Source organism: Ramularia collo-cygni, assembly GCF_900074925.1.
Source record: "Ramularia collo-cygni strain URUG2 genome assembly, contig: RCC_scaffold02, whole genome shotgun sequence".
Lineage (NCBI taxonomy): Eukaryota > Fungi > Ascomycota > Dothideomycetes > Mycosphaerellales > Mycosphaerellaceae > Ramularia > Ramularia collo-cygni.
The window spans coordinates 1,749,094-1,775,575 of record NW_019716256.1 but is presented as its reverse complement, the minus strand read 5'-3'; the positions used below and the strand labels follow the sequence as shown (position 1 = coordinate 1,775,575).

The following is a 26,482-nucleotide window of genomic DNA, read 5'->3' as shown; positions in this document are numbered from 1 at the left end:
CATCTCTCCCAGAAATGAATGAGATGGAAGGTGGACGGCGGCATGGTCGAAACATTTCGCATTCCATCCCWCAACCAGCCGAGCGAGGCCCACTAGATGATGATAATGATGATGATAATGAGTGAGATCTTCTTCCTCCTCTATTGGGACCATCTTCACCCGCTGAATGTTGGAATGTGTGCCTAGTCCGACGACCACATCCTCACCACCACCACTCCCTCCAAAACAAGAAACCCCAAGGATTCACGTGCAATTCCTCCAAGATGCTCGCATATACCACCCACTCCCCACCGWTGACATTCCCAACGCCTTTCTCACCTCCAACCATCGGCCCGCACCCGACACCCCACTCCCTCAACTGTTGGCGGGAGGGCATTTCCGCCGCGCCGCAGATTCCGCCGCCCGCTCCTTACTCCAGTGTGACCCGATCGCCACGTTGAACATCCTCCAACTCTTCTATACGCGTTTGGCCTGCCTCATCCTCATCCAGCGCCCCGACATAGCAGCCGCCGAAGCTCAGCCCCTCGAATCTTTCCTCGCCCGAGCTCCCCCAGAATCCTTGTCCGCCATCCCGTGGGACCTCCGCCTCCTCCTCGTCCGTCTTCAATCCATCGGAGCTCCCGATGGCGGGCGTAGAGGAATCATGTCGCTGTACGCTCTGGCCGCAGAAGCCCGATCGCATCTCCGCCAAGCCCGWGCCACTGCCGACACTCCCGCCATCAATCTCTGGAGCGATAATCTGCTCGATCTCGGTCTACGAGTCTGTGATGCGCTGGTCGAAATGGGAGAGCTAGAGACCGCCACTCGACATCTCGACACTCTGGTCGRAGTAGACGCAGAAGAACTAGCCCATCGAAAATCTCTCCTCCGCATCCGCGTCGGAGATATCGCCGGCGCTCGCCAAACAGCCGCTGCCCTCTCCTCTCCTCTCCACAAAGCCCAATTCTCCTCTCTCCTCCAAATCTCCGACGGCGACTACTCCGCCGCCGCCCAAACCCTGCAAAATCTCATCGCTGAATCTCCCTCCCTCCATAGTCTTGACCTTTTCGCTCAGAATGCCGCTGTCACTTTGTTGTATACTGGTCAAATTACTTCTGCGAAAAATGTGCTGGAGGATCTTGCGGCGCGAGGACCCATCTTTCCGACGCTGCTGTTTAATCTCTGCACGCTCTATGAACTTCTTGGCACGGAAAGGGGGGGCGAGGGGAAGGGAGGTTTCATTCAGAAGTGTGCGGCTAGGGAGCCTGGGCCTGAGAGTGGAGGATGGGAACGCTCGGCTGGGGAGTTTAAACTTTGATGCATTCACTGTATGTTTGGATGGATGGGTGGTGAATTGACAGCGAAACTCATATTCTTTGTGCCGCTCTCGGGCTGCGGTAGAAGGTGTTGTGATGAGCGAGGTGTGAATCGTCATGAGAGTGTTAACCCGGAGACGAGATGGATTTTACACGGCATGGCAAGGAAGTCAATAGGAGTCACTTTTCCACGTTGGAGGTCGAGTCTATCTCATACCAAACATCCTCGGGAAATTATCGGGCATTCCACAGATCTTTTCTTCTAGGGGAAGTGAATGTTCGGCTGGTCAGGGTATGCACATTTTCCGCCCCTCTTTGCGCGACATTCATAAGTCTTCCACCGAGATGCTTTTCACCCACCACACACACACACATGGAGGAATCTCGACAAGCTCAACAAGTGAGCACGATGATGCAAGCGCACCTAAGATCAACGAGCACATAATCCCCTGCCTCGAAACTACACTACTTCCGACAAATGGGGCAGCACGTTGCATGTATCGCTTCGCTGTTTGGACAACCCTTCTAATCTAAGATTTCGATTGAGTTGCTCCGCAGTTGGCCATGTGAGAATTTTCAGACATGTATGCTGRGAGAACGTGGCTCCAGCTGTTGAGGAGAGGTACTCACTCACCGGYTGATGAGAAAAGGATGTGAATGGCTGGCTTGTTTGTCGTAAGTTTGGGCTGTAGCGTGGTTTGGGGAGGGATGCGTTGCTGGGATGAGTTTTGCGAGATACATGTGTCAATGGATTCGACATCATCTGCAACGTAGCAGGTTGCGAAATGTGACGTGATGCACGCGATGCTTGCATGGTAATACTGCTGACTACATGTAGGTGAGACGATGGATTGGACTTTGCAATGGGCCTTATTCATTGTTTCTTCAGCATTGCGTATGTGCTACTTGTGTCTGTTAGTGAAAGCAAGGGGTTCCTGTTGAATGAATCTATCCGCGTTCTCTTATCTCTGATGCGTTGTACGAGGGTAAAGGAGCTTTCTGCACCTTCTCCACTCAGTCTGTGGATACGAAGATGTACTGTACTGTCAAAAGCTTAAAAGGCGTGGTAACTACCTACCTACGATTGCACATGCCGTCAGCTTCCCTACCTCCAGAAATCTGAAACACCTAAAAATCCGGTATAGAAGCCCCAGGCAGACACGCATATCGCGCTAATTGGTTTTGGCCATTGACAGCAGAGACAACAACCAATCACAATCTTGGTTATACTTCCGACTCGACAGGGGTCAACCTTGGTTCCAGATTTTGAATTTCCTAAAGTGGTGAGTGGGTGGTCCATTGGGATTAAGGTATTCCAGGAATGTTCAGCCTGAGGCCCTGCTGTTGGGGGTTTACAAATTGAGAGGAATCTTGATGAGGGAATCCATCGAGCTTCCTGACCCACCCTAGCATCGGTCGTGTTCTTCACATGCAGTCCAAAGAATGAGCGCCACGTTCCGACCTCGTCCCCTCCCCCCACACTTATCCCCAGACCGCATTTCGTCGTCGACGGTGATTTCCGTCAATTGCTTAAACTCCCGTGTGATACGACAGGGGAAGGTAAACGGCACACGGCACTGTAAGCTTTTTTGACAACCTTCGATGTCGTACGCCTTGCGATCAACCTTTGGGCTGCTCACTCTATTCTTGAGCTTTGGGCACTATCAACCCTCTAGGCTAGGATCTAACATCTGAATGAGACCTGAACGAGGAGGAAAACAATCTGACTTGAGGCTACGTAGTGAAAATCAATAGTAACGGTACATCATCTTCACAGACTGCGAGGAATGGATTTCTGGCATGATAGTGAAGGTCACAGTGATATAAAATGTGATCTTCAGCATATGATGCTCGGAACGAACCCCCAGGCCTCAAGTGTAGGTAAGATATCGCGTCACCGACAGTGGACATGCATATACCTTGCGCATGTCTTCACAACTGCATGTACCTCATACAAACCAACACTCGAGCTGACAATAACCCATGAGCGAATCGTAAACTCATCTGCCAGACTCCTCGCAGGGTATAAAAGTATGTATACTCTCCTCTCCCGAAAGATTCCCAAGTTACAAACCCAACTTCACAAAAATGTCCTCCACCACCCCCTCAGACATGAGTGACGCCTCCGATCTCGAAAAAGTCGAAACCTCCTCAACATATCTCGAAAGAATCGATTCATTCTACACAGACATGAGTGACCGCTCCTCGAATTTCGAAAAACTCCAGTTACCTTCACCCTCCACACTCACCGTTAATAAGGATGTCAAAGTGGAAGAAGCGAAAGAGGAAGGCTCCAAACAGCCCTATTGTGCCCTGAGCCGAAACCGACGAAGATATGTTCTTGCCATCGTCACGATTGCCGCTTTCTTCGCTCCTCTTGCTAGTAACATCTACTTGCCTGCTCTGTCTGTTCTTCAGCAAGCATTTGGAGTTGGAGCTACGGCGATCAATGCTACTGTTGCTACTTTTATGATTGTTTTTGCATTCGCAGTACGTCTAATCCGAATATCCTCTCCGACATTCTTATCTTGTTGAGGTTAAGATTGTGCATAACTGACTTTGACGCCCTTGTTTTTACAGCCACTCTTCTGGACCAGTTTCTCCGATTACCTAGGTCGACGACCCATCTACATCATCTCGCTGGCAATGTACATTGGAGCCAATATTCTCATCACAGCTCTCCCGGCGAATTACGAAGCGCTCCTCTTTTTGCGAATTCTACAAGCTTTTGGTTCCGCTGCAGTCGTGGCCATGGGAGCTGGAACTGTGGCAGATGTACATCTTTTTACCCCCTTTCCCCCCTTTTTTCTTGAGAGTTGTACTCTGACAAGCATTTCCCAGTTAACTGAGCCAGAGCATCGCGGTAGATGCATGTCTTACTATCTACTCGGGCCCAATCTGGGACCTGTCTTCGGGCCGGTCATAGGGGGTCCTCTGGCCGGGGCATCTTGGAGGTGGAWTTTCGGATTTTTAGGTAAGGTCATAGACCATAGCGAAGCATGTATCTAACAACAACCATGCTAATTCCCACTGCAAGCTCTACTTGGCTCGGTGGTATGGATAGTAGTAGTCTTCACCCTCCCCGAGACTCTCCGCTGTCGAGTCGGCAACGGTAGAATCCACGCCGAAAAATCCACATGGTTCATCTGGCCGCCTCTACTAGCGACGGAAAAAGCACCACTCGAAGAACGAGGTCCCCCACCCCCAAAACCCACTCTACTAGGCTACTGGAAACTCTTCCGCTACCCTCCCATAGGTCTCGCAGCTTTCGACACGGCATTCATCTACGCCGCATATTTCTGCATCGCGGTCAACCTACCCCGAAGTCTCGAAGGCGTCTACAATTGGAGTTCCGCGGCCGTGGGAGCATCATATATTTCCTCGGGCATAGCATTGATTCTAGGATCCCTCACGGGAGGAAGAATCATTGATATTCGTCGGAACAATCTCGCCAAAGCCTCCGAGACGGACGAAGTGGATCCGGAAGTGAGACTCGTGGATCAAATCTGGGGAGTGGTGATCTGTGCTACGGGAACGATGATGTATGGCTGGTTCATCCAACGGGAATATCACCCCGCGGCTGTTCTGGTATCGACTTTCATCACGGGCTTCGGGACGAGTTGGGTATTTGTCTGTTCGACGGCTTATCTGACGGAATGTGTGCCACAACAAGCTGCTGGAGCGGTTGCGTTGGGGAATATGCTACGGAACCCTGCGGGTGCTATTGGTGCTATTTTGACTCCTGTGTTGAGTAGGAAGATTGGGATTGGTTGGTTCTTTACTGGGTTGGGGTTGTTGGATTTGGTGGTGGTGGGAAGTGCGGTTTTGATGCTGAGGTATCGAAGTCAACATTGGAGAGCGGAGAAGGGGGGCGATTTACCTAAGCCTGCGCAGTGTGAACCTTGAGTGTGCTTTCGTGTGAGAAGGTTTCTTTCATTGTGTGTAAGTGGGTCTGAGATAAATTGTACGATCATCATGATGGTGTATGATAGATTGTTGGAGTCACCGTAAACACCGAATGGATTGAAATTGGTAGCTTACAAGGTTTCTTTCGCTCACAAGCGATGGTCTAGTAAGAAGTCGATCGATTGCTCTGAACTTACGAACAAGGAGGTTGACTTGGTATCATGCACGCGTCAAAGCATCCAGGGATCCAAGCTCGACTGTATGTGGGAGCTCAAGCAGTGAATGAGGATCAACCCAGAAGAGAGTCTCTCCGACATATGAAGCTTGCACTTCATGCTGTCGATCCGCCAGCGCAATCAAGCGTCTGTCTACAGCCAACACCGTGCTTGGGTAAGCCAAGTTAAAAATTTCCTTGATAAACCGGGCTGGGACTTCAAGGTTCCGAGAAGGACGTAGGCATGTGACTTACTGTCCCAACACCGTTGGAGAAGGGCATTTTATACAGTAGCTGACATCAGCATCAACGTCATTGCATCAAGCGTTAATCCCATTGACTACATGTACTACCTAGTACGATTCCAGTTAAGAAATGGGCAATCGCGATCAACTTCACATGCTTTTGCTTGTAGGTCGATGAAAATGGCATGTACGAACGTCGTCATCTCGAAATTCCATAAACAGTTTGAACTTACTCTGCTTATCAATTTGTAAATACAGAGCGAGAGAACTTACGTCGAAAGAAAAAGGGGTGGGCATAAATAAGTGCCTCGAGGGCTTCCGACCTGCTTTTAATGTCAGTATTGAAGAGAGCGGGGGAGGATATCAATACTCTTCGTATGCTCATTGTTGATTCAAACTCGAGAAATAGAAGAACTGGCCTCGCCATTGTTAGATCTATAATCCGCTACGATCGGCACGTTTATTAAAGTGGCCTGGTGAGTTGGAGGCGGGATGTAGGCCGGGAAGCTCAGGTCGTTCATAGTACGCGGATATGCCTTGAGCGATGAGCGAGAATATTTGAGTAGATGTCTGTTGTTGGACCAAGTCAATGTGGCATGCTTATCATATTATTGCGTCATGCTGAGAGTACGTTTCTGTCTTGAGACTCAGCTGACAGCCTCTTCAAATAAAGCCCCTGGCTGTAGAAACAGATAGCATGGCCGTGTCAATTATTGACGCACGTGGACAAAGTACCCAAGCATGTAGTCTGTGACCTTCCACAGTCCCGAGCCACGACCGTCAGCTGCGACCGGCGGTCAAGATTCGTGATTACCGCTGTGCAATGGAAATTGAGTGTGGGGATCCATATAGAAATGATGTGTAGCGGGGATACAGGCTTGGATCTCTTCGCAGGCGTCTCATCCGGCGGCCATGACTTTTAGTCTCTGTATACTTAGTTATACGAAGAGCCGGCCCAAAGGCATAAGTTGCGGTGGAGAAGACCTGTCATGGATGGCTTTATTCAGCAGGCTGTGTCGCGTGCGTGCAAGGATGATGTTGTGGCTCCCGCAATCTAGAGGATGCCAAGACTCGCCTCCTCGGGAGAGGTACAAGCGAGAGAAAGTCACGATCCTCCTCCACGGGCATTGTTGTACATTGGTCATTCCGCAGTTCATCGAAATATTGAAAGAAACCCCCACGATCGAGAGCTATATTAACCTAGCCACATGCACTATAGGCTCGTGTAAACACATGACATGTGCTGCACAATCCTTTACTGACCACAAAAGTCTTTGATGCCGTCATGGCGTCGACTGTCGGATCCGGGATTACTCTCGCGATTATTCTCGCGACCACTTTGAACTCACCAAGCCCGTTTCGACACGGACTAACCCCACATATTCTTCCCCTCTCCACTCCGCAAGTGTCCAAGCTGTTTATATGACAGGCATGTCACGGCCAATGGTTAAAATGGACTTTGTAGGAAAATCCTTCAGCGACGGGAGACTCCGACTTGCAGCACCTCTTCACCCACGGCATGTTGCTTCCTGAATCGCTGGCCTGTGTGGCATTGCTGCTGCATGGCGTCTCTGCCTTTACCAACGTCCTCGACTACAATGCCGCTCCACCCAACCTGACCACGCTCTTCAACAATACCCTCTTCTACACCTGGCGGCCAAAGTCTCATTTCTTACCGCCGTTTGCACATATCGGAGATCCATGCATGCAATATACTGATCCGTCCACTGGCCTGTTCCACTCAGGCTATCTCTACTCGGGAGGCCTCGGGGCATCTGGTGCGGCCGCTGCAACGACAGGAGACTTGATCACTTACCAGGACGTCAACGAAGATCCAACCTTCATTCGAAGTGGAGGGAAAAATGATCCTCTATTCGTCTTTGACGGTTCTGTGATCCCTGCCGGCATCAATGGCTCGGCTACATTACTCTACACCAGCGTCTCGTATCTTCCAATTCAATGGACGGTCCCATACGTCAAGGGTTCGGAGACACAAAGTCTGGCGGTATCCTCAGATGGTGGCAAGAACTTCACCAAGCTGGAATACGGTCCGGCAATCCCTGGACCCCCGTTCCCTCTGACGAACGTCACGGGCTTTCGAGACCCATACGTATTCCAGAGCCCTCATCTTGACCGTGCAACAGGTAGCCAGGAAAGCACTTGGTACAACATCATCAGTGGAGGCATTCATGGAGTGGGTCCATCTTCATTCCTCTACAAACAGTATGATCCAGAGTTCCGTGACTGGGAGTATCTCGGAGAATGGTGGCATGAGGCTGCCAACTCTAGTTGGGGTGATGGGACCTGGGCCGGACGTTGGGGGTACAATTTCGAGGTTGGGAATGTTTTCGCCCTTGATGAGGCTGGGTATAACCCTGAAGGAGAGATCTTCACAACGCAAGGCGCAGAATGGTCGAAAGCGCCCATCATTCCGCAGGTCTCGCAATTTCGAGAGATGCTTTGGGCTGCYCACACTCTCGAGACAGCCTCGAATGGCAGTGTGAGTCTTGCAGTCACCATGGCCGGAAAATTGGACTGGGGCYCTTTTGCCTACGCCGCAGCTGGAAAGATCCTGCCGGCGAATTCTTCCGCATCTCAGGCCTCGGGTATATCCCACGATAGGTTCATCACCTACCTCTGGTTGACAGGGGATAACTTTGGCACCAGCGCATTTCCCAAGCCCCAGCAAGGATGGGATGGTTCGCTTACCACTGTCCGCGAGCTTTCCGTGGGAACGATTGACAATGTGGTGAACAATGCTCTCGTCAACGAGACTGGATCCTGGAAGGTCAAGAACGGCAGCGATCCGACCACAGCGACAGTTACTTTGACAACGCTCAAACAGACCGTAGCCCAAGAAGTCCACGCCGCGATGATTTCGAACGCAACCAGGAAATTCATCGAGCCAGCCCGCAACAGCTCCGCCACCCAGCTCGAATTCCAACWGAACCCAATCAGCAAATTCTTCATGCTAAAAACCAACATCCATTTCCCCTCCTCAGCACGCACATCCAACCTCAAAGCCGGCCTCCGAATTCTAGGATCCGAATTCGAACACACGGATATCTACTACCAATTCTCCAACGAAAGCATCATCATCGACCGTTCCAACTCCAGCGCCGCCGCATCCAGCACTCCGGGGATCTTAACGAATAACGAAGCCGGTAGATTACGACTCTTCGATATTGCATCGCCGTCGACGATGACTGGCTATGATGGTGGTAGCTCGATTGAAACTTTGAATCTAACCATTATTGTGGATAACAGTATCGTGGAAGTTTACGCTAATGATCGATTTGCGTTGAGTACGTGGGTTTGGTCTTGGTATGAGGAGAGTACACGGATTAGTTTCTTGTTTGAGGATGCGGAGGGAGTTATGGTTGATAATACGACGGTTTATGAGGGGTTGTTTGATGCTTGGCCTATGAGAAGGTATTAGAGGTTTTGGAGGTGTATGTAATGGAATTAAATGAGGAGGAAGAATGACTGTTCTGTCGCTCTGGTTAATTGAGAAGCTGACAATTTGTGACGCTGATGGCTCGCAAGGAGGTTTCTGTTTGGAGATTTTAGGGATGTCGGCTTGCTTTAGAGCGATATTTGGCACGTTTCTCAATAGATCCCTCAATTCATCGAAGCCCACCGCGAAGTGCATACGCAGCACACACTGAACCCAGCCCGCCACATCAGGAGACAAACCTCCTGTAGGAGACTCTAGATAGGGGTCCGGTGTTGTCGATCGTTGTCTCTCTCCCTCAGCAGTGTGCTTGTTGGTGTGGTACGGTTCTCGATTGGTTAGTTACCGGTTGGTCTGGTATAGTCTCTGAAGCCTGTTGGTATGGATCGATATAGCTAGTGTTGGTTCTTCCAGTAAGGCCTGGTCCACATGCTTCTCAACGCAGAACGAGAGAAGCTCAGTATGTGACTGCGTCGAACTGTTGATATTATCATCATTTCRATGCCTATAGATTAGTGATGCTACTTAGAAAGCGTTGATAGTTCGAGAGGACAATAAACAGGTACCCATCAGAGGTTGAAGGCTCTTCTAGTAAGCTAATTGCCTATTTAGGAAGTTGATGATTTTTGATGCAGTTGGTATTCACGTGCACATCCAATTGATCAGTATGGTATGATATCATTCCATACCGGCGTGAACAAACAAACAAGCATACTAGTTGCTCCGCCCTGAGAATCCTTTCGCGATCGTCGCATGATGCGTGCGGCTGAGGATTGCCAAGGATGCTTGCATACGCGATTGTGTTGGTGCTAATTCGATAAAGGCGCAGCAACCAACAGCCTCTTCACACCTGATCAAGAGATTGCCAACTCCCGAGGGGGTGACGGAAGGTCTCTTTGCCCGGTTGACCGGTGTAACCAAACCAACAAGCACTCTGGGTCCTCCGCCCTGAGAATCCTTCCGTCCCGAGAATCCTTCCGCCCTGAGAATCCTTTCGCCCTGAGAATCCTTTCGCCATCATCGCATGATGCGTGCGGCTGAGGACAGCCAAGGATGCTTGCATACGCGATCCTGTTGGTACTAATTCGATAAAGGCGTAGTAACAGCCTATCCAGGCCTGGCCAATGAATTTCCAGTAATGGTGATCGCCAAGAGGGACGGTCAGCGCGATACGGAGGATGATAGAGCGATCACACAGCATTGAGGACGCAGTATCGGGCATGTAGGATTGAAGATATGGGATTGCTTACGCCAAGCCCAATATAACATTGAGCTCTGCTGCGAGGAAGGATCACGCTGGGTCCTGAATACATCATCATAATTTACCAACATGCAGGTAACATTCCTATTCCCATGTCTCTACCTAGGGCTCTCCAAAAACGCGCGAATGAGAGTGCCAGGCTGGTTATCTGACTTATTGTTAGAACAATACCGGTGAAGGTTGCAAGACGTGCGTAGAGGATGCTGTTACGCAGAAGTTGTAGGATGCGATAATGATCGAATATATAAACCAAGAACAATCCCCCATTTGATTGCTCATTCACAACGAGGAACACTACAAATCCAATTCAAAAATCCACACTCAACACACCCACTCCAGCTATCATCAACCATGTCAACCTCCTTCCTCCGAGCCGTCCTGATGGCAATCTCCCTCACGGCAGTCGTGAACGCAGCCATCCCCAAAGCGAACGAATACACCAGCGGCGACTGGCAAGTCCCCCCCACCTCCCCTAATTCCCCAACCCATCACTAACACACAACAGTTCCGGCGACCTCAACTTCGGCCATCGCTCCCCATTCCTTGAAACCGTCACCATGGACGATACTACCCACTCGGTATATCTCGCTGGTGCGGCCGCTGATCTTGAATGGCAAGCTTTCAGTGGCAAGAGTAAAAACGATGGGGTCTGTATTGGAAAACACCTCGGGCCGTTGGGCGGGGAATGCCAGAATCTTGATACGGTGTATGGGGAGCGGACGAATTGTCTCAGGCTTTGTCAGATGAAATATAGTGGGGGCCCGGTTCTCTCTACTTGCTTTGAGCCTGCTTAAGATAGTGGGAGGTTGGAATCATGGAGCTACTTGGTGGCTAGGGATTTACTTKTGCTCTACAGTAGCTCGTCGAGTGGGATTGTAAGGTTTTACAGGACGTAGTAGATTGAACAATGCTTGTTTCTTATATTGATCGATCCCAAAGAGTGGATTGCGAAGATATACGGACACTGAAGATACAACGCACGGGTATGCAGCCCGAGCTATGCTGCAAGACCATCATTGTGCCCTAGGACCTATCCACTGGGTGTAATTTGACGTGAATGGGCGGCTTCTCCCAAACAAGATATACCTCCTGCTCAGCCCAATCGTCGGGAAAACACTGCTCAAGATCGAATTGCCAGATCAAATGAGCAAGGACAAGCTTCAAACCCATCATTGCAATATTGCGACCGAGGCCTACACATTGCAGAGTTAGACCATATAGCGACAGCGTTGCTGTGGAGGAAGAAAACTTACAGTCTCGCGGGCCCACTGAGAAAATCATAGCAGCATCCTTCGAATCCGTGGCATACTGTGGAAGCTCTCCAGTCCATCGCTCCGGCACATATTTCTCTGGGTCTCGAAAGTTCGCATCCCCTCGACATGCTGCATGGATCGGAACGCCAACAGCTACATTTCCCGGAACGTAATGCCCGTCGATTGTCATACCGCCGGCCGGGGTGTAACGAGGATGTGTTGCAGGAGATGGTGCCTGGATTCTCAAACTCTCATTAATGCACGCCAGAAGATATTTGCATCCATTAACACCGGTCATGTGGATGTTCTCTGCCGTGGTGAACTTTCCACGAATCTCTTGAACTAGTTTGTGGAGAGTCTCCTTGTTCATGAGAAGTCGATATACGGTGTGGACTATAGCGGTCACCAAGGTCTCCGTTCCAGCGGCCATGAGAAATACGGCGTTGGAGTTTAGCTGGAAAGTTGTCATCTTGCCATCTTTGTGAGACTGGATGAGATTGCCCATGAAGTCGGGAATTGGAGACTCTTTATTCACACGACTTTTCACTTTAGCCTTTGTGGTCAGGGTCAGTATGGTAAGGTGTGCCTTTCGATCTCACATTCCTTACCTCGCTGGTTTCGTAGAGGAAGTTTCGATCCGACATTAAGCTCCTGTCTAAAGCCAAGACCATGAACGGAAGTCGAAGGAGTTTCGGTAGCCTTGCTGAAGCTTGACTGTACTTTGCGATTAGCAGGAGTTATCGATGACCGTCATGCAATATAATGAATGGCCAAAGAGAGGAGACGTACGCGTATGCCATCGGTCGGCCAAGTTTCGTGAATTTGGTGACCCAAACGTGCAAGTTCGAGGTTGTGAGGCAGTCGAACTGGTCGCCATATGCTGGGTATCATGTTAGTTGTGCGTCCAGCAAGAACTTCTCCAATGAAATGACTCACTCAAATGCCCAACCACATCGAAAACAAAGAACTAAGAGTGAAGGTCAGCCTTTTGTCGAACATAGAGTCCTGTAACCCGTGAAAAAAACTAACATTGACCCATTTCAAAAGGTCGACCGAGGTCTGACCACGCTGGCCGACTTCACTGAGTTTATTTGTAAGAACATTAACATGTCCAAGAATAACTGCCTCCTGCTTCCTGAGACCACCCTCCGAGAAGCCTGGAGCCATGAGCTTGCGCAAGTAACTGTGGTAAGTTTGATCGCTGAAAAGCAATGTTGGCTCGCCCATGCCCTCGACATATTTCTTGTCCTTTTTCAATTCTTCTTGTCCTGGTCTTTTAAGCCCGTATATATCCTTGAAAGCTTGGGGACGATTGAAGATCAACTCATTTGGTGCAACACGCACGACTGGGCCATATGTGTTGTGCAGTTCCAGCATATATTGGGGGGCATAGCCGCGAATCAAGGACCAGAAGTAGGGAAAGTCTAAGGCGGCTCTCACTTTTGGCCCTGGATATTTTGCGAGTGGGTGGAAGAATAAGTTGTAGAGAATGATTGCCGTTGAGTAGATCAGTCCCTATAAGAAATCGTTAACTTTTACAAGTTGAGCTGCTTTTTTGAACGTGATACTTGCCAGAATTATCGTTCCTGCGAACGTATACAGCGCACCAGAACCGGACACCATCGAGGAAATCATGCCTCTCAAGGCTGATGCTATTCAACACCGAGTTCTTGGAATTGAAGATCGTTTGCTAATGACAATGAACGATTTGGCACTAAATGACAAGGTCTGCCACGATACCAAATGGTGGAAATCTACTGGGGCCATCTGATGGTGAGCCATGGCAGGTCTCATAGCCCGGGGCAAGTCACCGAAGTCCGATAGACCTTGTCGAAAGGCAATATGTATCGCTTTGACCATCCCCTCCCTGCCGGGTTGGAAGTCTAACCCGAAGCATAGCCGATAGAAGTTAACTATGCTTACTGGAAAGTCTTAGGGTAGCCCCTAGAAAAGTATGCGGGCATGCTGCCGACTGCCTAATAATAACCGACAAGAAGTTATTTCGGACTTCGCTATGCAGGATACAGGGCTATGTAGCGCTAAAATAGATATCCTGTCTAGCCAAAATCCAGCGGGAACCTTCTTCTGGTCGGGAATTGCTGCCGGGTTATTATATCATCAACCGGCTGGGAGAGCTATAGCGAGAGGCTTACTGAAAAATCACTACACCCGTCTCTCGAGCCTGTGATGAGATTTGACACTTGGATCATTCTAGGCAATTCAATCAGTTCTCTACCATAGACTTCGGTTCGAGCATACCGTACGAGTATCGACGTTTTTTGATATGGTAGGAAGTCTGCTCAAACTATGTGAGACTCTTTCCAGCTAGTACCGGCACCATGACTATGCTGACTATATGTCAGAAACGAAAGATGGCGCAGCAGACATGCATTTTATCTCAAGAGCACCCGCCTACGCTGAATCGTTGTCACCTCACTCCAGTCGACACAGGCAGAACAGATGTCACAAACTTGATCAATCAAAGCAAAAGTATTGCAGATATGATTGATGGCACAAGTCAAAGTACCGAAGACGAGAAGGTCATAATGGCACCCTTCAACTACCTAGCTTCTCGACCAGGCAAAAACATCAGATCTCATCTCATCCATGCCTTCGACTCCTGGCTACAATTACCATCATCCTCACTGGCTACAATCAACAACATGGTCGGCATGCTACATACTGCGTCCCTCTTAGTGGATGATATCCAGGACAGTAGCGAGCTCAGACGAGGATTTCCAGCAGCACACATTGTCTTTGGAGTCGCTCAAACTWTCAATTCCGCAAACTACGTATATTTCCGTGTCCTTCAGGGKCTTTCCACACTGAACAACCCCAAAGYCGTCGAAATCTACACCGCGGAGCTCCTCAATCTACATCAGGGACAAGGCATGGAGCTCTCCTGGCGCGATCAAGGAATCTGTCCAACGGAGCTTCAATACCTCGAAACGGTCGGCAACAAAACCGGCGGCTTGTTTCGATTAGCTATTCGATGTATGTGTGCCGAGTCACATTCACCACACGCCACTGCGAAATTTGTAAGGCTTGCAAATATGGTCGGCCTTTTGTTCCAGATCATGGACGATTATCGGAATCTCACGGACGGTCGGTATACCACGCAGAAAGGCCTTTGTGAAGATCTCACCGAAGGGAAATTCAGCTTTCCAATCATTCATGCGATTCATTCCAGGCCGGGAAATCGGTTTCTTTATGATGTTCTGAGGCAGCGTACAGAGGATGAAGCGCTGAAAAAGAAAGCTGTATCATATATAGAGCAGTGTGGCAGCTTTTCTTACACCCGAAGAGTACTGCAGCGGCTCTCGGAAGAGACTCTTGCTTTGGCAAAGGAGATCGATGGCGATCGAGGAGGATACAGCTTGCTGAAGGAGATAGTCACCAAACTCACAGCTGATATAGGGAAGCAGCATTAAAATTCAACGATCCTTTGATTATTGCGGCGCCTGTAGATTTTGACTCTCTTCCCTTTCGCGGTTACAATGACGGTCTGGAAGACGACCAGAAAGTGGCCGCTGGAATTGGCCTTGGAGTCTATATAATCGTCCTTCTGCTCTTCTGCATCTTTACGGTGCCGAATGAATCGGTCCCTTCGAAAACTTATAGTCTTCTTAAGCTCCCGTCTCAAACCACTGCTCGGAAAGCTGACAAGTCTGCAAAGTAATGCTTGCGGGTGGGCTCTAGGCCACGCTACTGTAGGATGAGCTGGTCATCAAGRTGAGAACAGCTCAAGTTCTGCAGCAAGTTGTCAATATTGATCGTTGATGCTGAATCCAAGTCATGATATTGGTACGGTAACTTGTTTTGCAGGGATATGGTATCGCTCTTCGATCAAAGGACCCGTGGAGGTCTGAACGGTAACTTATATAGTCCGGAAATAAGCTGAGGCAATCAAGCTTGCTGCAGTCCAGCTCATTGACCAGTGAGAATAGGTTTCGGGTTCCAGTGGTACCCGGCAATCGTTGAAGTGCTCTGATTGATTGAGTGTTGGATTGAACGGGTTCACCCGACAAACCTACGGTTCCCTCCCTGGTCCACCCTGTGCAGCGATCTCAAAGAAAAGGGAATCCCTACTTCTTGGAAACTCTGAACGCGATGCTTGCTTGGACCCCCGGGGAAACGAACGCGAACCGGATCATCTACACGTTTGCCGGAGGTTTTTCACATTTCTCAGGACAGTGAGAAACGTTTGTCTTACTTTGGCAGTGATACTCAGGTCACTCTATAGATTCTACCACCTTTAAAGCAAAACTCACCATGACGCAAGCAATACTGCCAGACTTCGACCTTGATCGATTCTCCATTCCTAACAAACTGTTTATTCACGGCGACTGGGCGGACAGCGGTGAAGAGCAGAATCGAAGCTTGGCATCGGCTGTCAATGGCCAGACTATATGCAAAAGTGGCCAGACTCTACTCTCACTTGTTATTCTTTAAGATATACTAACCCTCTATAATCAGACATTCATTGGGCCAATGACAAGGACGTTGATCGTGCTGTTGAAAGCGCCGGAGAAGGTCTCAAGGCCTGGCAAGCCCTTAGCAAGGTCAGTGGAATCATCCAACCGGTGCTCAGTGCCCCACTCTGCAACAACATGCTTATAATGTCAGCGTCAACGACGAGAGGCTCTTGTTAAATACGGCGAACTCATCAGGAAGCACGCCGAAGAAATTTTCTGGTTGGAGGCGGTACTCACAGGCAAGGCGCGATCATTCAGTACTTACGAAGTAGATGCCGCTGCTGAGACATTCATCCGCAAGCCTCCCAGCTCTCGGCTCCGCCTATCTTCAATTCTATTCTGACACGACACAGACTTCGMAAATGCGATTGATACATTCCACGGGCAGGTGCTCAGCCAAGAAGACGACTGTATCAAATACACGCTGTATCAACCATACGGGATATGTGCGGCAATCGTTCCATTTAATGGACCTCTAGTCTGCTTTGCCATGAAGGCCGCGCCAGCTTTAGCTGCAGGCAATGCCCTTATTGTAAAAGCGAGCGAGATGAACCCCTTTTCTACCCTTTTCGCAGTATCCTTGGCGATCCAAGCTGGAATTCCTGCCGGAACCATCAATTGTCTTACGGGAGATGGAGTGGCTGGAAATGCACTAGCACGACACATGAAAATCCGCAAGATTAGTCTCACTGGAAGCCTACCAACTGCACGGCTCATACAAGTCGCCGCCGCTCAATCCAATCTGAAGAGCGTCACTCTGGAACTCGGTGGGAAGTCCCCTKTCATTGTATTTCCAGACGCAGATTTTGACAAAGCCGCGGAAAGCTGCTGTCAGTTCTTGATGCTCAATGGCCAGGGTTGCATGTTGGGCACGCGAGTATATCTCCATGCAGACGTTTACGATGCAATGATGATGAGGATCAAGGCAATGGTAAACATGTATGAGGAAAATCTTGGATCGGATCCTTTCCAAGACGGTACCTGGAGCTCTCCTTTGTTCCATGCGCGTCAAAGAGACATTGTACTGCAACATATCGAGAATGGCAAGCAAGAGGCAACGCTACTCCCAGGAGGTGGCGAAATCATCGACGGCGATGGGTGCTACATTCGACCAGCAATCTTCACGGATCCAACGCCTGAAGCCAGTATCCTGAAAAGTGAGATTTTCGGCCCTGTCGTTGTCATATCGAAATTCCAAGACGAGGATGCAGTCATACAGTCTGCAAATGACTCTGAGCTTGGCCTCGGCGCATATCTCTGGACTCGCGATATTGGACGAGCACTTCGAGTCAGCAGTCGAATTGAAGCTGGATGCGTGGGRGTCAATGGCAACACACATGTGCCGTGGGTGCCACATACGACCACTGGCGGTTGGAAACGTGAGTCTTCGCTTTCTAGCTCCATTACGAGTCATTCTAACGAAGAACAGAGAGTGGTCAAGGGATAGAGAACGGAATGGCAGCGTTGAGGGATTGGACGCAGATGAAGAGCGTGAAAATATCGGCTTGACCGGATCATGCTACGATGAATTGGAGGATAGGTGTACAATGCAGCTGTTGGCTCTATTAGAGATCAGAGACACAATTTGTCTGATGATTGTCATCAGTTGGGCCTGTCCTGTTCAGAGTGTACGGTTTGCGAAACCTGTAGCTGGGCTTTCGATACAGCAAMACAGTGCACTTATTGTGGGACTGGAAGCTCTCGAACATGTACCAAGTTGAGAATAAAGGTCTTCCATGTCGGCAGAATCAAGAGCATATTCTCAACTTCTTCTTGTGCTGGTCATGGAATCCTCTGGGGAAAAACACGCGTTGTGGCGACTTGTGCAGGTAGGAACGTTCAAGTATCAACGATTGGTTCCATTCTTGTCTGAACTATGGCCCCAGGCTCAAATAAATACAAAATTCACATCAAAGTGAGCATATTTTGGTCTTGTCTTCAAGCTGATGAATTTGCTCTCTCAAACTCTTCTTCATCAACCTCCTCGTGCCACTCACAGCCTGTGCAGACGTTAGCGATAAGTCATGGATCTCACCTGAGAGATACTTCAGGCGGCGTCTTGCAGTACCTCCAATAGCTACAGCCATGTGTGTCATTGTAGACGTCGCCGTCGCACCATGCCAGTGCTTCTCGCCCCCAGGGATATAAACCACATCTCCAACACAAAGTCGCTTAGGTTCCTGTCCCGCAGAGCAAATGAGACCTTCACCAGACGTGACTGTTAGAATTTGCCCCTTCTCATGTGTATGCCAGAATGTCCGAGCTCCTGGCAAAAATGTAACATTCGCACAGTTGCAACTTCCATTGTCCGGCACGGAGAAGATGGGATCTATATATGCCGTTCCGGTGAAGATTTTTGTCCCTTGGATCGTTGCGATACCTCTCTGATGAGCGGATCGGACGATCTGCATGGTGTTGTTGATCTGGGACGGGACCGATCTTTTTTTTTCAGGTGCCAAAGATGGTGAAATGACCGAATCCGAGTATGTGTGGATGACTGATGATGAGACTGGTTAGCTGTGGATAGGAGTTCATCAATGAGAAAGATGGGCTTCGCAGTATTCTCGCGACATATGATCCCCTTCTGATTGAATCCCGGTGGCAGGGATCGTACATGGGTTGAAAGAAGGGTATCGGGATTGCACACGAAGGCCGAAGGTGGGGATTAATCTCATCCAGAGTCTGTCATGCATTCGGAAATGGCCGGAAAAATGACGGCAAGTAACGCGGAACGTTGAAACCTTGCAAAGCTAGTTATAATAAGAGTGCAGGCATACTTCGTGCTCAGCCGGATAGGTAGAGTCGCGAGGAAAGAGCTATTATTCGGAGCTTTTCCATTGACAGAATCGAGTAGGAATCGGATCAAGGTCCTTAGTTTAAGGTTATCCACAATTTCACTAGTGCCAAGGAAGAAGCAAGTTCAGTAGACTAAAATGTACAGATCTACAAACCAGTACGWAGTAACATATCTCTGTCTTTACAAAGCGATTGGAGCATGTTGTCGTTACGGAAACCGTATCCATGTTCTAAGAGAGGGAGGAGCTCGGAAATCGGATCGATGGGAAAAGTTTATCCTGCAAGGAGTAAATAAGGGGTAGCTCGCAAGTCGAACGCCAAGTCCGGCAGCCTAACCTCCATCTTATTCTACCGTGCCGCAACATCGCCAAGTCATGGGTAGACAGGGTGCAAGGCACAAGCTGCACATCACAACATGTAGATTGAGAAACTTCAGAGCGCTTGTTGAGCCCGTGAACAATGAACCGTTTCTTTTGAATATCTCCAACCAAAGGATCAAATCGTAACGTATTCTTACACTCCAGACCAGTCCCTATTGGAGGCTGGACTCATGTTGTCCTCAGACCGAGACAATCCCTTTCAGAGAATGCGGAACTTCTCTCGACCGTATCAGCACCCTTGCGCTACGGTCCGGGTACATATCAGTATCAATGGTGAAACTTTCCGGTCGCTTATGCCCCTCAGGGAGTTTCCAATCGAAGTTCATGAGCATGTGCGCAAAGATCATTTTGATCTCGGTTGCGAGGAAGAATCGGCCTGGACACGCATGCTTTCCATACCCAAAAGCCATGTTCCTGGAATCCACCATGGCAAACTGGTGTCTTTGTGCATTTCCGGGATCTTCACGCAGTTTGGCGTAACGCCATGGATCGTAAGAAGCTGGATTCTCGCCAGGAACTTCCGTTGGGTCGTTGAGAATGGCTTGGTATGGAACAGCGACGCGCGTTCCGGCAGGGAGCTCGATTCCATTCGATAGTGATACTGCGGTTGGGAGGATCCGATTGAATGTCAGGAGGAAGACTGGGTTGAACCGTTGGGACTCCTTGAGCTGACTATCCATCTTGTGCAGATTCAGCAGCATGCCTTTGTTCCATTCGGGCCCTGAACTCAGCACGTCCGTCAGTTCGGCGCGAATCGCGGAGAAGTCCTGGGGCCTGGCACACAAGTCGTACATGGCCTGGGCCATTGTAACGGCGGTGGTGTGGATACCAGCCAAGCTTAGGACCATCATCCTTTGTGACAGATCATCGGCCTCTCGTTCGTTGGGTTTCGCAAGGTCCATGATCGACTGAAGCACATCATCCTCGGGGTGCAGCACCCGTTTTTCGGCCAATCCACCGATGAAAGAACGAGCGGAGGCGAGATTCGTGAGCAGCTTCCAGTAAGTTGGCAGGATTGCTGCCACAAGCGGTCGAAAAATTCGAGGCACAAAGCGCAAGGCAAATCCTGTGAGGAACACATTCTGTGTATACTGTGCTGTTGTACGAAGCCATTCCTCATCYCTGCAACCCTCTGGACCAAGGAGGATTCGAGCAACAACACGAGCTGCTATGCGTGGGAATGCTGTCAGCATGTCGACTTCCATCCACTCTGTGTCGTGAGTTACGGGTAGCTCCATCTTGATAGCATATTCAAGTTCGTCTTTGATGGCAGGAATCAATGCGCCAAGGTTGGGCGTGACTTTCTGCATCAAAACTCGATTTTGGAGATCACTCTCCGCAAAGACCTTGCCGCCGGTGTACGAGCCCACAAAGTCGTGGAGAAAGATCTCGACAGAGCGTGCTGAGTCTTTGGTCTGGGCTCGTACTTCGTCCACGAGTTTGGCACTGCCTATGGCTACAATGTCCGCGCCTGATTTTCGAATGATGAAGATGTCTTTGTACTGCCATGATGTGAGTGAGGAGCGTGAAGGTTCTGTTTGATGGTGGGACTGACCTTGCTATAACCATCTTGAATTATCTCCCGACTATTGCGGATGAAACGCAACCGTGCCCACCAATTCGGTACAAAGAAGCTTCCCCGTCCAGCAACAGGAATCTTTGATCTGAGGGTCCTTTGCTCGAAGAGCGATCCAAGAAGATAGGTGATGGTTATGGCGAGAAGAATGCACGAGATCATCAGTGCTGACCATCTGCACCTTTTGTCATCGGCAACGCAAATGGTTCCCCGCGCAGGAGAGGAGAGTTCCTCCAAGAGCTTGTCGAGAGTGCTTATATCCAAGATAGATTTGGGCTTGAGGGAGTAAAGTGAAGCAAAGAGACCATCAAGGGATGTCATGGTTGATTGCAGATCCATCTTCTGTGTGTCGGAGTAGATAATTGTACAGACTGGTATGAGAGGATGGAAACATGTGTTCATGTATGTAGTCAAGATACACCAGCCAAAGTCCCCTTCATGTGTTGAATCGGTTCAAATTTCCGATATTGAGCAACACCGGCCGCGGTTCTCGGATTAGGCCGGGATGTGCTTGTCTACCAGTCGTTTTATATCGAATAGGTTAGTACACGAGGGCGCAACACTGCCATGTCCAGGGCGACGCTCTTAGTCGCTTTGATTGATTGATCAGCCGGGTTCTCAAAAGGAGATTACCAGGTAAGTTTCGAGCTTTGGCTTTCAAGGTACAATATATTTAACTGTGGCTCGATTTCACCGCCCTTCTTTTTAATACATTCATACGAGGACAATGATAAGAATCATGTCGAAAGAGAGCGATGTGCTCCACGGCACGACTGAGAATCTTGCTGATCTGGCACGTTCGCTGGTTGCTCGTGCTTTGGACTGCTTCGACCCGACATATGGATTCTCAACCGCGAGCTGTCAGTTATACGACACAGCTTGGGTATCGATGGTTTGTATCACATGGTTGAACTTGAGAGAAACCAAACTTACAGCTTGTCCAGATATGCAAGACCACCAACGGGGAGAAGCAATGGCTATTCCCAGAAGCCTTCCACTACCTCATGCGAACTCAAGATACCTGGGCCATCGACAACGTATCCCAGACCGTAGCAATTCTAGACTCATCAGCAGGTCTACTGGCGCTCTTGAAACACGCAGCTGAGCCCTTGCAGATCGATCAATACAGCACACAAGAGATTTCCGAGCGCATAGCCCTCGCAACAATATCACTTGCCTCTCAACTCGAAGCCTGGAACGATATCGAAAGCACCAATCATATCGGCGTGGAAATTATCGCTCCTGCGATGCTTCAATATCTCAAAGATGAAGATCCATCCCTCACCTTCTCCTTTCCCTGCGAGGATTTACTTGCACGTATGCATGCCGCCAAAATGTCTCGTTTCCGGATTGAGATGTTGTACGGCAAATCGATATCCCCTGCGTCTTATTCWCTCGAAGCTTTCATCGGGAAGATCGACTTTGATTTGGTGCAGGGCCAACAAATGAACGGATCCATGTGGACCTCGCCGTCATCGACTGCAGCCTATTTAATGAATGCCAGTACTTGGAGTACCGAAGCCGAGGACTGGCTGCGGCATGTTGTCAATGCGGGAGAGGGTCGTGGCGATGGTAGCGTGCCGGGTACCTTTCCAACCCATCAGTTCGAGCTCAATTGGGCAGTGGCAACTCTTTTACAAAGCGGCTTCCGATTGTCTAACTTTGACGAAATGGATCTGACAAGAGTTGCGGAAATTGTCCGGGCTGGATTCGCTGCGGATGGTGGTGTAATAGGTCACGGTATGTGCACCCTTTTATGTGGGAACTCACTTGCTAATTCTTCACTCCAGCTCCAGTATGTGGATATCCTACGGGATCTTGAGACTGTCTACGGCATGAGTGTAAACATTACTGACCATTCTCGCAGGGCACCGTCGATGTGGACGACACAGCAAAGGGGCTTCTTGCACTGAAACTTCTCGGTCAAGAACGTGACATTTCACCAGATATCATGATCCGATTGTTTGAAAAGAAAGATGCCTTTGGTACCATGGCGGCCGAGCGAGATCGAAGTGTCAGCTCCAATTGCCATGTACTGCTTGCACTTCTGGCATGGAATGACTATTCGCGTTACGGATCGCAGATTCGCAAAGCGGCAAGTTTCACGTGCGAATACTGGTGGAATGCAAATGGACGATTCAAGGATAAATGGGTGGGTAGCTCATGATTGTGTCCCTCAGTCCTCCATTCAGCTGATTGATGATTGATTGATAGCATTTGAGCCRCCTTTACCCGACCATGCTGATGGTAAAAGGATTCACCATTCTGCTTCGCGATGTGGATGAAGGTTCTGCATCTGAGCTTCTTGGCTCGGATCTCAGTATCAAGATCGCTATTGCGGTATTCCAGGCTTGTATCCGTACGCTGAATGAGCAGAGTGAAGATGGATCGTGGGATGACTCCCCGGAGCAGACAGCGTATGCTATTCTAACTCTGGTCGAAGCTCGCAAGTTGTGCTTCTTTGCAGGTGTGTACGATGAGCGATTCAACGAACGCCATGGCCTTGTTATGAGTCTTGCTAACATGATGATAGATCTTGTCCCAAGTTTACAGAGCGCCATCGATTCAGGGGTCGCCTATCTCGAATCGGGTACCACTGGAGCAAATGGACGWTACTGGACTTCCAAGACTCGGTACTGTGTGAGATTTGTCATGGAAGCCTACATCCTGTCCGCTCGGCATGCAGCCCCTGTTACAAGGGATACAGGCAACATCGGATACTCACTTGGCTTTGAAGAGAGCGTTATGAAGACGAGACCCTTCCTCCCCCTACTGAAGCTGACCAAGACTTTCTCCACCCTATCGGATCAGGACCTTCAAGCGTCTCTAGCAGAAGCAGCTCTATTTTTACCCCTGCTACGTAACCGCAGGTTGGAAGTCTTTCCACGGGATGATCTGAAAGTCAGCAAAGACGCTTATTTCGACATGTTGCCATTTCTGTGGGTCGGCTGTAGTAATCGAGCGAGGAACTTTGTCCCAACCACATTCATTTTCGACATGCTATTCATGACCTTGATCAATATTCAAGTGGATGAGTTCATGGAGGACATCGCCACGCAGGCGTTTGAGCAAAATCCCGCTGGGTTGCACAGTTTGATTGATGAGGCGACTGAAGAAGCGTGGGCTAGAGTGGACTCTCCTGTCGCTTCAGATGAGACTGTGGCCTTCACCAAGATCGATCCCAAATTTCGGCATATGAAGGTATGCGTGGAAGAACAATTATATGCTGGAGATGAGATCTTCTCTAACCAATTCTGCAGGTGTACCAACCACTTTTGCGATTCTCAGATTACATCCTCAACCATGGCCCGATTGTTCACGCAAGTCCTGCAGATCGCAAGGCTCTCAAACACGAATTTCGCCAATTTCTCCACACCCAAACGACCCAGATGGAGGATAACACCATGTTTCGTGCTCAATCAGTCGGCAAAGTCAGTATCAATCAATCAATCAATAAACCACAGGAATACAATCGAGCGAGTCTGACAATCCACAGGGCCAAGTCTTCACAACCGACATGACATACTTCAACTGGGTACGAACAACAGCCTCCGACCACGTCTCAACTCCATTGAACTTCGCCTGGGTGTGTTGCTGGAGCTCCGGGACGCTGCACAACGGCAACGAAGTCTTTTCGAATCCCGCCGAGAAATATCTGGCATCTGCCCTTTCGCGCCACCTGGCAGCGACGAATCGCATGTTCAACGATCTCAGCTCGATTGCGCGGGATACCCTCGAGTGCAATTTAAATTCCGTGCACTTTCCGGAATTCAACAGTACGCCTGCGTTGAAGGAGATCGAGATGCAGAAGTCTGCGTTGAGAATTTTGGCCGAGTATGAACATGGCTGTGTTGAGCATACCATGGAGTGTTTGCGTCGGGAGGTCAAGCGAGCACATCCTCATCAGCCAGAGGGCTTGGCGGAGAAGTCCAAGTTGGGTCCTCTCAGGCTACTTTGCGATGTGTCGCACCTGTGGGATCAATTGTATTTGATTCGGGATCATTCGAGTACCATGAAAGGTGATCGTTCGTCCACATAGGTGGGTATACTTAGGCATTGGATGGAGATCTTCATCTTCGAGAAGTATTAGCATTGGCTTGAAGCATTTCCCAGTCAATACTTAGTACGTATACGACTATCTCCAACAACTGCAAAAATGCAACCCCAAATCCCAATTGTTGGATGATTTTTGCGGTCACTGGAAGGGAGAGATATTGCCCCTTTTTGACATCTTTAGGGGTCCAGAAACGGAAGGTAAGTAGCTAGCTACCTTACACAGCATAGAATCTATCCCAAAGGTTGAATGCRATTTCTTGTCTCCTGCTTTGATCGAAGTGGAGCTGAGCATAGAGCCATCTTCATAGATATTAAAGTGACCTTGTCGACACGACAGCGGAAACTCCAACTTCCTGCTAAAATCGTAATTCAGGATCTAGAAAGAATTTGGGCATGGCTCTCGTTGATGGACATGTTCGAGCANCCACTCTTGGGACCATGGATAGACGAATCGATCGCGACTCGCCATGTTGCAAGGATCTATACCTTAGTCGCTCGTAGTCCATGGGAGACGGAGGGTCCACCTTGGTCTTCCCCCATTAACGGATGGATGCTTTCCTATGGTGGGTGTTGTAGAAGGTGACACGGAAAGACGGCTGGCAAGGAAACGCGAAAAGTACACGTTCCAACACGCCAAGCCGAGAGTTACCTCAAGCAACACGTCAACTTTATCTCTCCTCCCCTGCATGTACATCAACATCTCCAGCCATTGTCTTTCTTCGGAAAATTTGCAACACGACGGCCATAACTGGAAACTGAGCGCGAGAGGCCGATACAGGCAACGAGAGCGTTGGTCCTGCAAAACATCCTCGGCTCAATGCCATCAAACTGACTGCGGCCAYGATGGAACAGCCCCGGCTGGCACTCGCGAAAAACGAAAGGATTATCCGAGACATGCAGAAAGACGCGGTAGAAATCCGCCATGATATTTCTAGCAGCCGCTCGGGCTCCAGCAGCATCAACTGGCCAAGGGATCGCCTCTCTGCCATGTTACGACTTTTTCATCGGATGGCTTCAAATCTAGCCTAGGTATCGTTGAATGTTGGCAACTACCTTAGGCAGGTAAATGATTCTTGCCTTTTGCTTTTTTCGTCTTCGTAGGCGGGCGGGCGGGTCTCGTYTCTGTTTATTGGGTGAGGAAGTGGTACTGAACTTCCGTTGTGTCGAGATGACGAAGTAGCTATAGCATTCGAGAGAATATTCTTGGGTGTGGGTTTGATTAAGAGGGGTTTATTTTTTGATATTCGTGAGGGAATGCTGGTATCTGAGGGAATGCTGGTATCGATATATCCCGTCTCAAAGTGGTGTCTAAGGAGCCACCATGTGTGTATATCTGGCTTTCCTTTAGGATACACGTCCGTACGTCTGAGGCCAACAAGACTAGTACGTCGTCTAGCACGACCACTCTCTCTGGAAACTGCTAGTGGCGAGTTCTCGAGCTTTTTGTAGGTGGTGAACAGGCCACAGCACCGCTGTCTATGTGATTAATGCATGCATGCGGTGTGAGAGACGCTAGTGTTTAGTTGACTTGCTTATCAAGACATGCAATGCAGCACACCGCAAGATATTTC

General features: G+C 49.4%; 10 protein-coding genes; 7 read left to right on the top strand and 3 right to left on the bottom strand.

Moving 5' to 3' along the window:
• Positions 1-14: 14 nt before the first annotated feature.
• RCC_02230 (uncharacterized protein) lies at positions 15-1,297 on the top strand (the record flags this gene model as incomplete). XM_023767512.1 has 2 exons in its annotated part: positions 15-121; positions 187-1,297. The coding sequence occupies 2 exons, from the start codon at positions 15-17 to the stop codon at positions 1,295-1,297; spliced, it is 1,218 nt and encodes a 405-aa protein (XP_023623280.1).
• Positions 1,298-3,383: 2,086 nt separating this feature from the next.
• Positions 3,384-5,201, top strand: RCC_02229 (related to synaptic vesicle transporter SVOP and related transporters (major facilitator superfamily); the record flags this gene model as incomplete). XM_023767511.1 has 4 exons in its annotated part: positions 3,384-3,785; positions 3,876-4,070; positions 4,137-4,269; positions 4,333-5,201. The coding sequence occupies 4 exons, from the start codon at positions 3,384-3,386 to the stop codon at positions 5,199-5,201; spliced, it is 1,599 nt and encodes a 532-aa protein (XP_023623279.1).
• A 1,978-nt stretch (positions 5,202-7,179) lies between these two features.
• Positions 7,180-9,099, top strand: RCC_02228 (uncharacterized protein; the record flags this gene model as incomplete). Its single annotated transcript, XM_023767510.1, has 1 exon — positions 7,180-9,099. The coding sequence occupies one exon, from the start codon at positions 7,180-7,182 to the stop codon at positions 9,097-9,099; it is 1,920 nt and encodes a 639-aa protein (XP_023623278.1).
• Positions 9,100-10,726: 1,627 nt separating this feature from the next.
• On the top strand, positions 10,727-11,169 carry RCC_02227 (uncharacterized protein; the record flags this gene model as incomplete). XM_023767509.1 has 2 exons in its annotated part: positions 10,727-10,827; positions 10,881-11,169. 2 exons carry the CDS (start codon positions 10,727-10,729, stop codon positions 11,167-11,169), a joined length of 390 nt encoding a protein of 129 aa, XP_023623277.1.
• A 229-nt stretch (positions 11,170-11,398) lies between these two features.
• On the bottom strand, positions 11,399-13,263 carry RCC_02226 (related to cytochrome P450 CYP3/CYP5/CYP6/CYP9 subfamilies; the record flags this gene model as incomplete). XM_023767508.1 has 7 exons in its annotated part: positions 11,399-11,568; positions 11,629-12,181; positions 12,237-12,342; positions 12,418-12,508; positions 12,565-12,595; positions 12,658-13,143; positions 13,201-13,263. The coding sequence occupies 7 exons, from the start codon at positions 13,261-13,263 to the stop codon at positions 11,399-11,401; spliced, it is 1,500 nt and encodes a 499-aa protein (XP_023623276.1).
• A 737-nt stretch (positions 13,264-14,000) lies between these two features.
• Positions 14,001-15,059, top strand: RCC_02225 (related to Geranylgeranyl pyrophosphate synthase; the record flags this gene model as incomplete). Its single annotated transcript, XM_023767507.1, has 1 exon — positions 14,001-15,059. One exon carries the CDS (start codon positions 14,001-14,003, stop codon positions 15,057-15,059), a length of 1,059 nt encoding a protein of 352 aa, XP_023623275.1.
• An 841-nt stretch (positions 15,060-15,900) lies between these two features.
• Positions 15,901-17,612, top strand: RCC_02224 (related to aldehyde dehydrogenase; the record flags this gene model as incomplete). XM_023767506.1 has 5 exons in its annotated part: positions 15,901-16,045; positions 16,105-16,190; positions 16,255-16,399; positions 16,457-17,482; positions 17,533-17,612. The coding sequence occupies 5 exons, from the start codon at positions 15,901-15,903 to the stop codon at positions 17,610-17,612; spliced, it is 1,482 nt and encodes a 493-aa protein (XP_023623274.1).
• Positions 17,613-18,041: 429 nt separating this feature from the next.
• Positions 18,042-18,514, bottom strand: RCC_02223 (uncharacterized protein; the record flags this gene model as incomplete). XM_023767505.1 has 2 exons in its annotated part: positions 18,042-18,103; positions 18,172-18,514. The coding sequence occupies 2 exons, from the start codon at positions 18,512-18,514 to the stop codon at positions 18,042-18,044; spliced, it is 405 nt and encodes a 134-aa protein (XP_023623273.1).
• Positions 18,515-19,458: 944 nt separating this feature from the next.
• RCC_02222 (related to gibberellin cluster-kaurenoxidase (diterpencyclase)) lies at positions 19,459-21,257 on the bottom strand (the record flags this gene model as incomplete). XM_023767504.1 has 2 exons in its annotated part: positions 19,459-20,781; positions 20,835-21,257. 2 exons carry the CDS (start codon positions 21,255-21,257, stop codon positions 19,459-19,461), a joined length of 1,746 nt encoding a protein of 581 aa, XP_023623272.1.
• Positions 21,258-21,582: 325 nt separating this feature from the next.
• RCC_02221 (related to gibberellin cluster-kaurensynthase) lies at positions 21,583-24,894 on the top strand (the record flags this gene model as incomplete). XM_023767503.1 has 8 exons in its annotated part: positions 21,583-21,747; positions 21,800-22,595; positions 22,646-22,650; positions 22,723-23,007; positions 23,070-23,322; positions 23,389-24,056; positions 24,116-24,286; positions 24,352-24,894. 8 exons carry the CDS (start codon positions 21,583-21,585, stop codon positions 24,892-24,894), a joined length of 2,886 nt encoding a protein of 961 aa, XP_023623271.1.
• Positions 24,895-26,482: the final 1,588 nt, after the last annotated feature.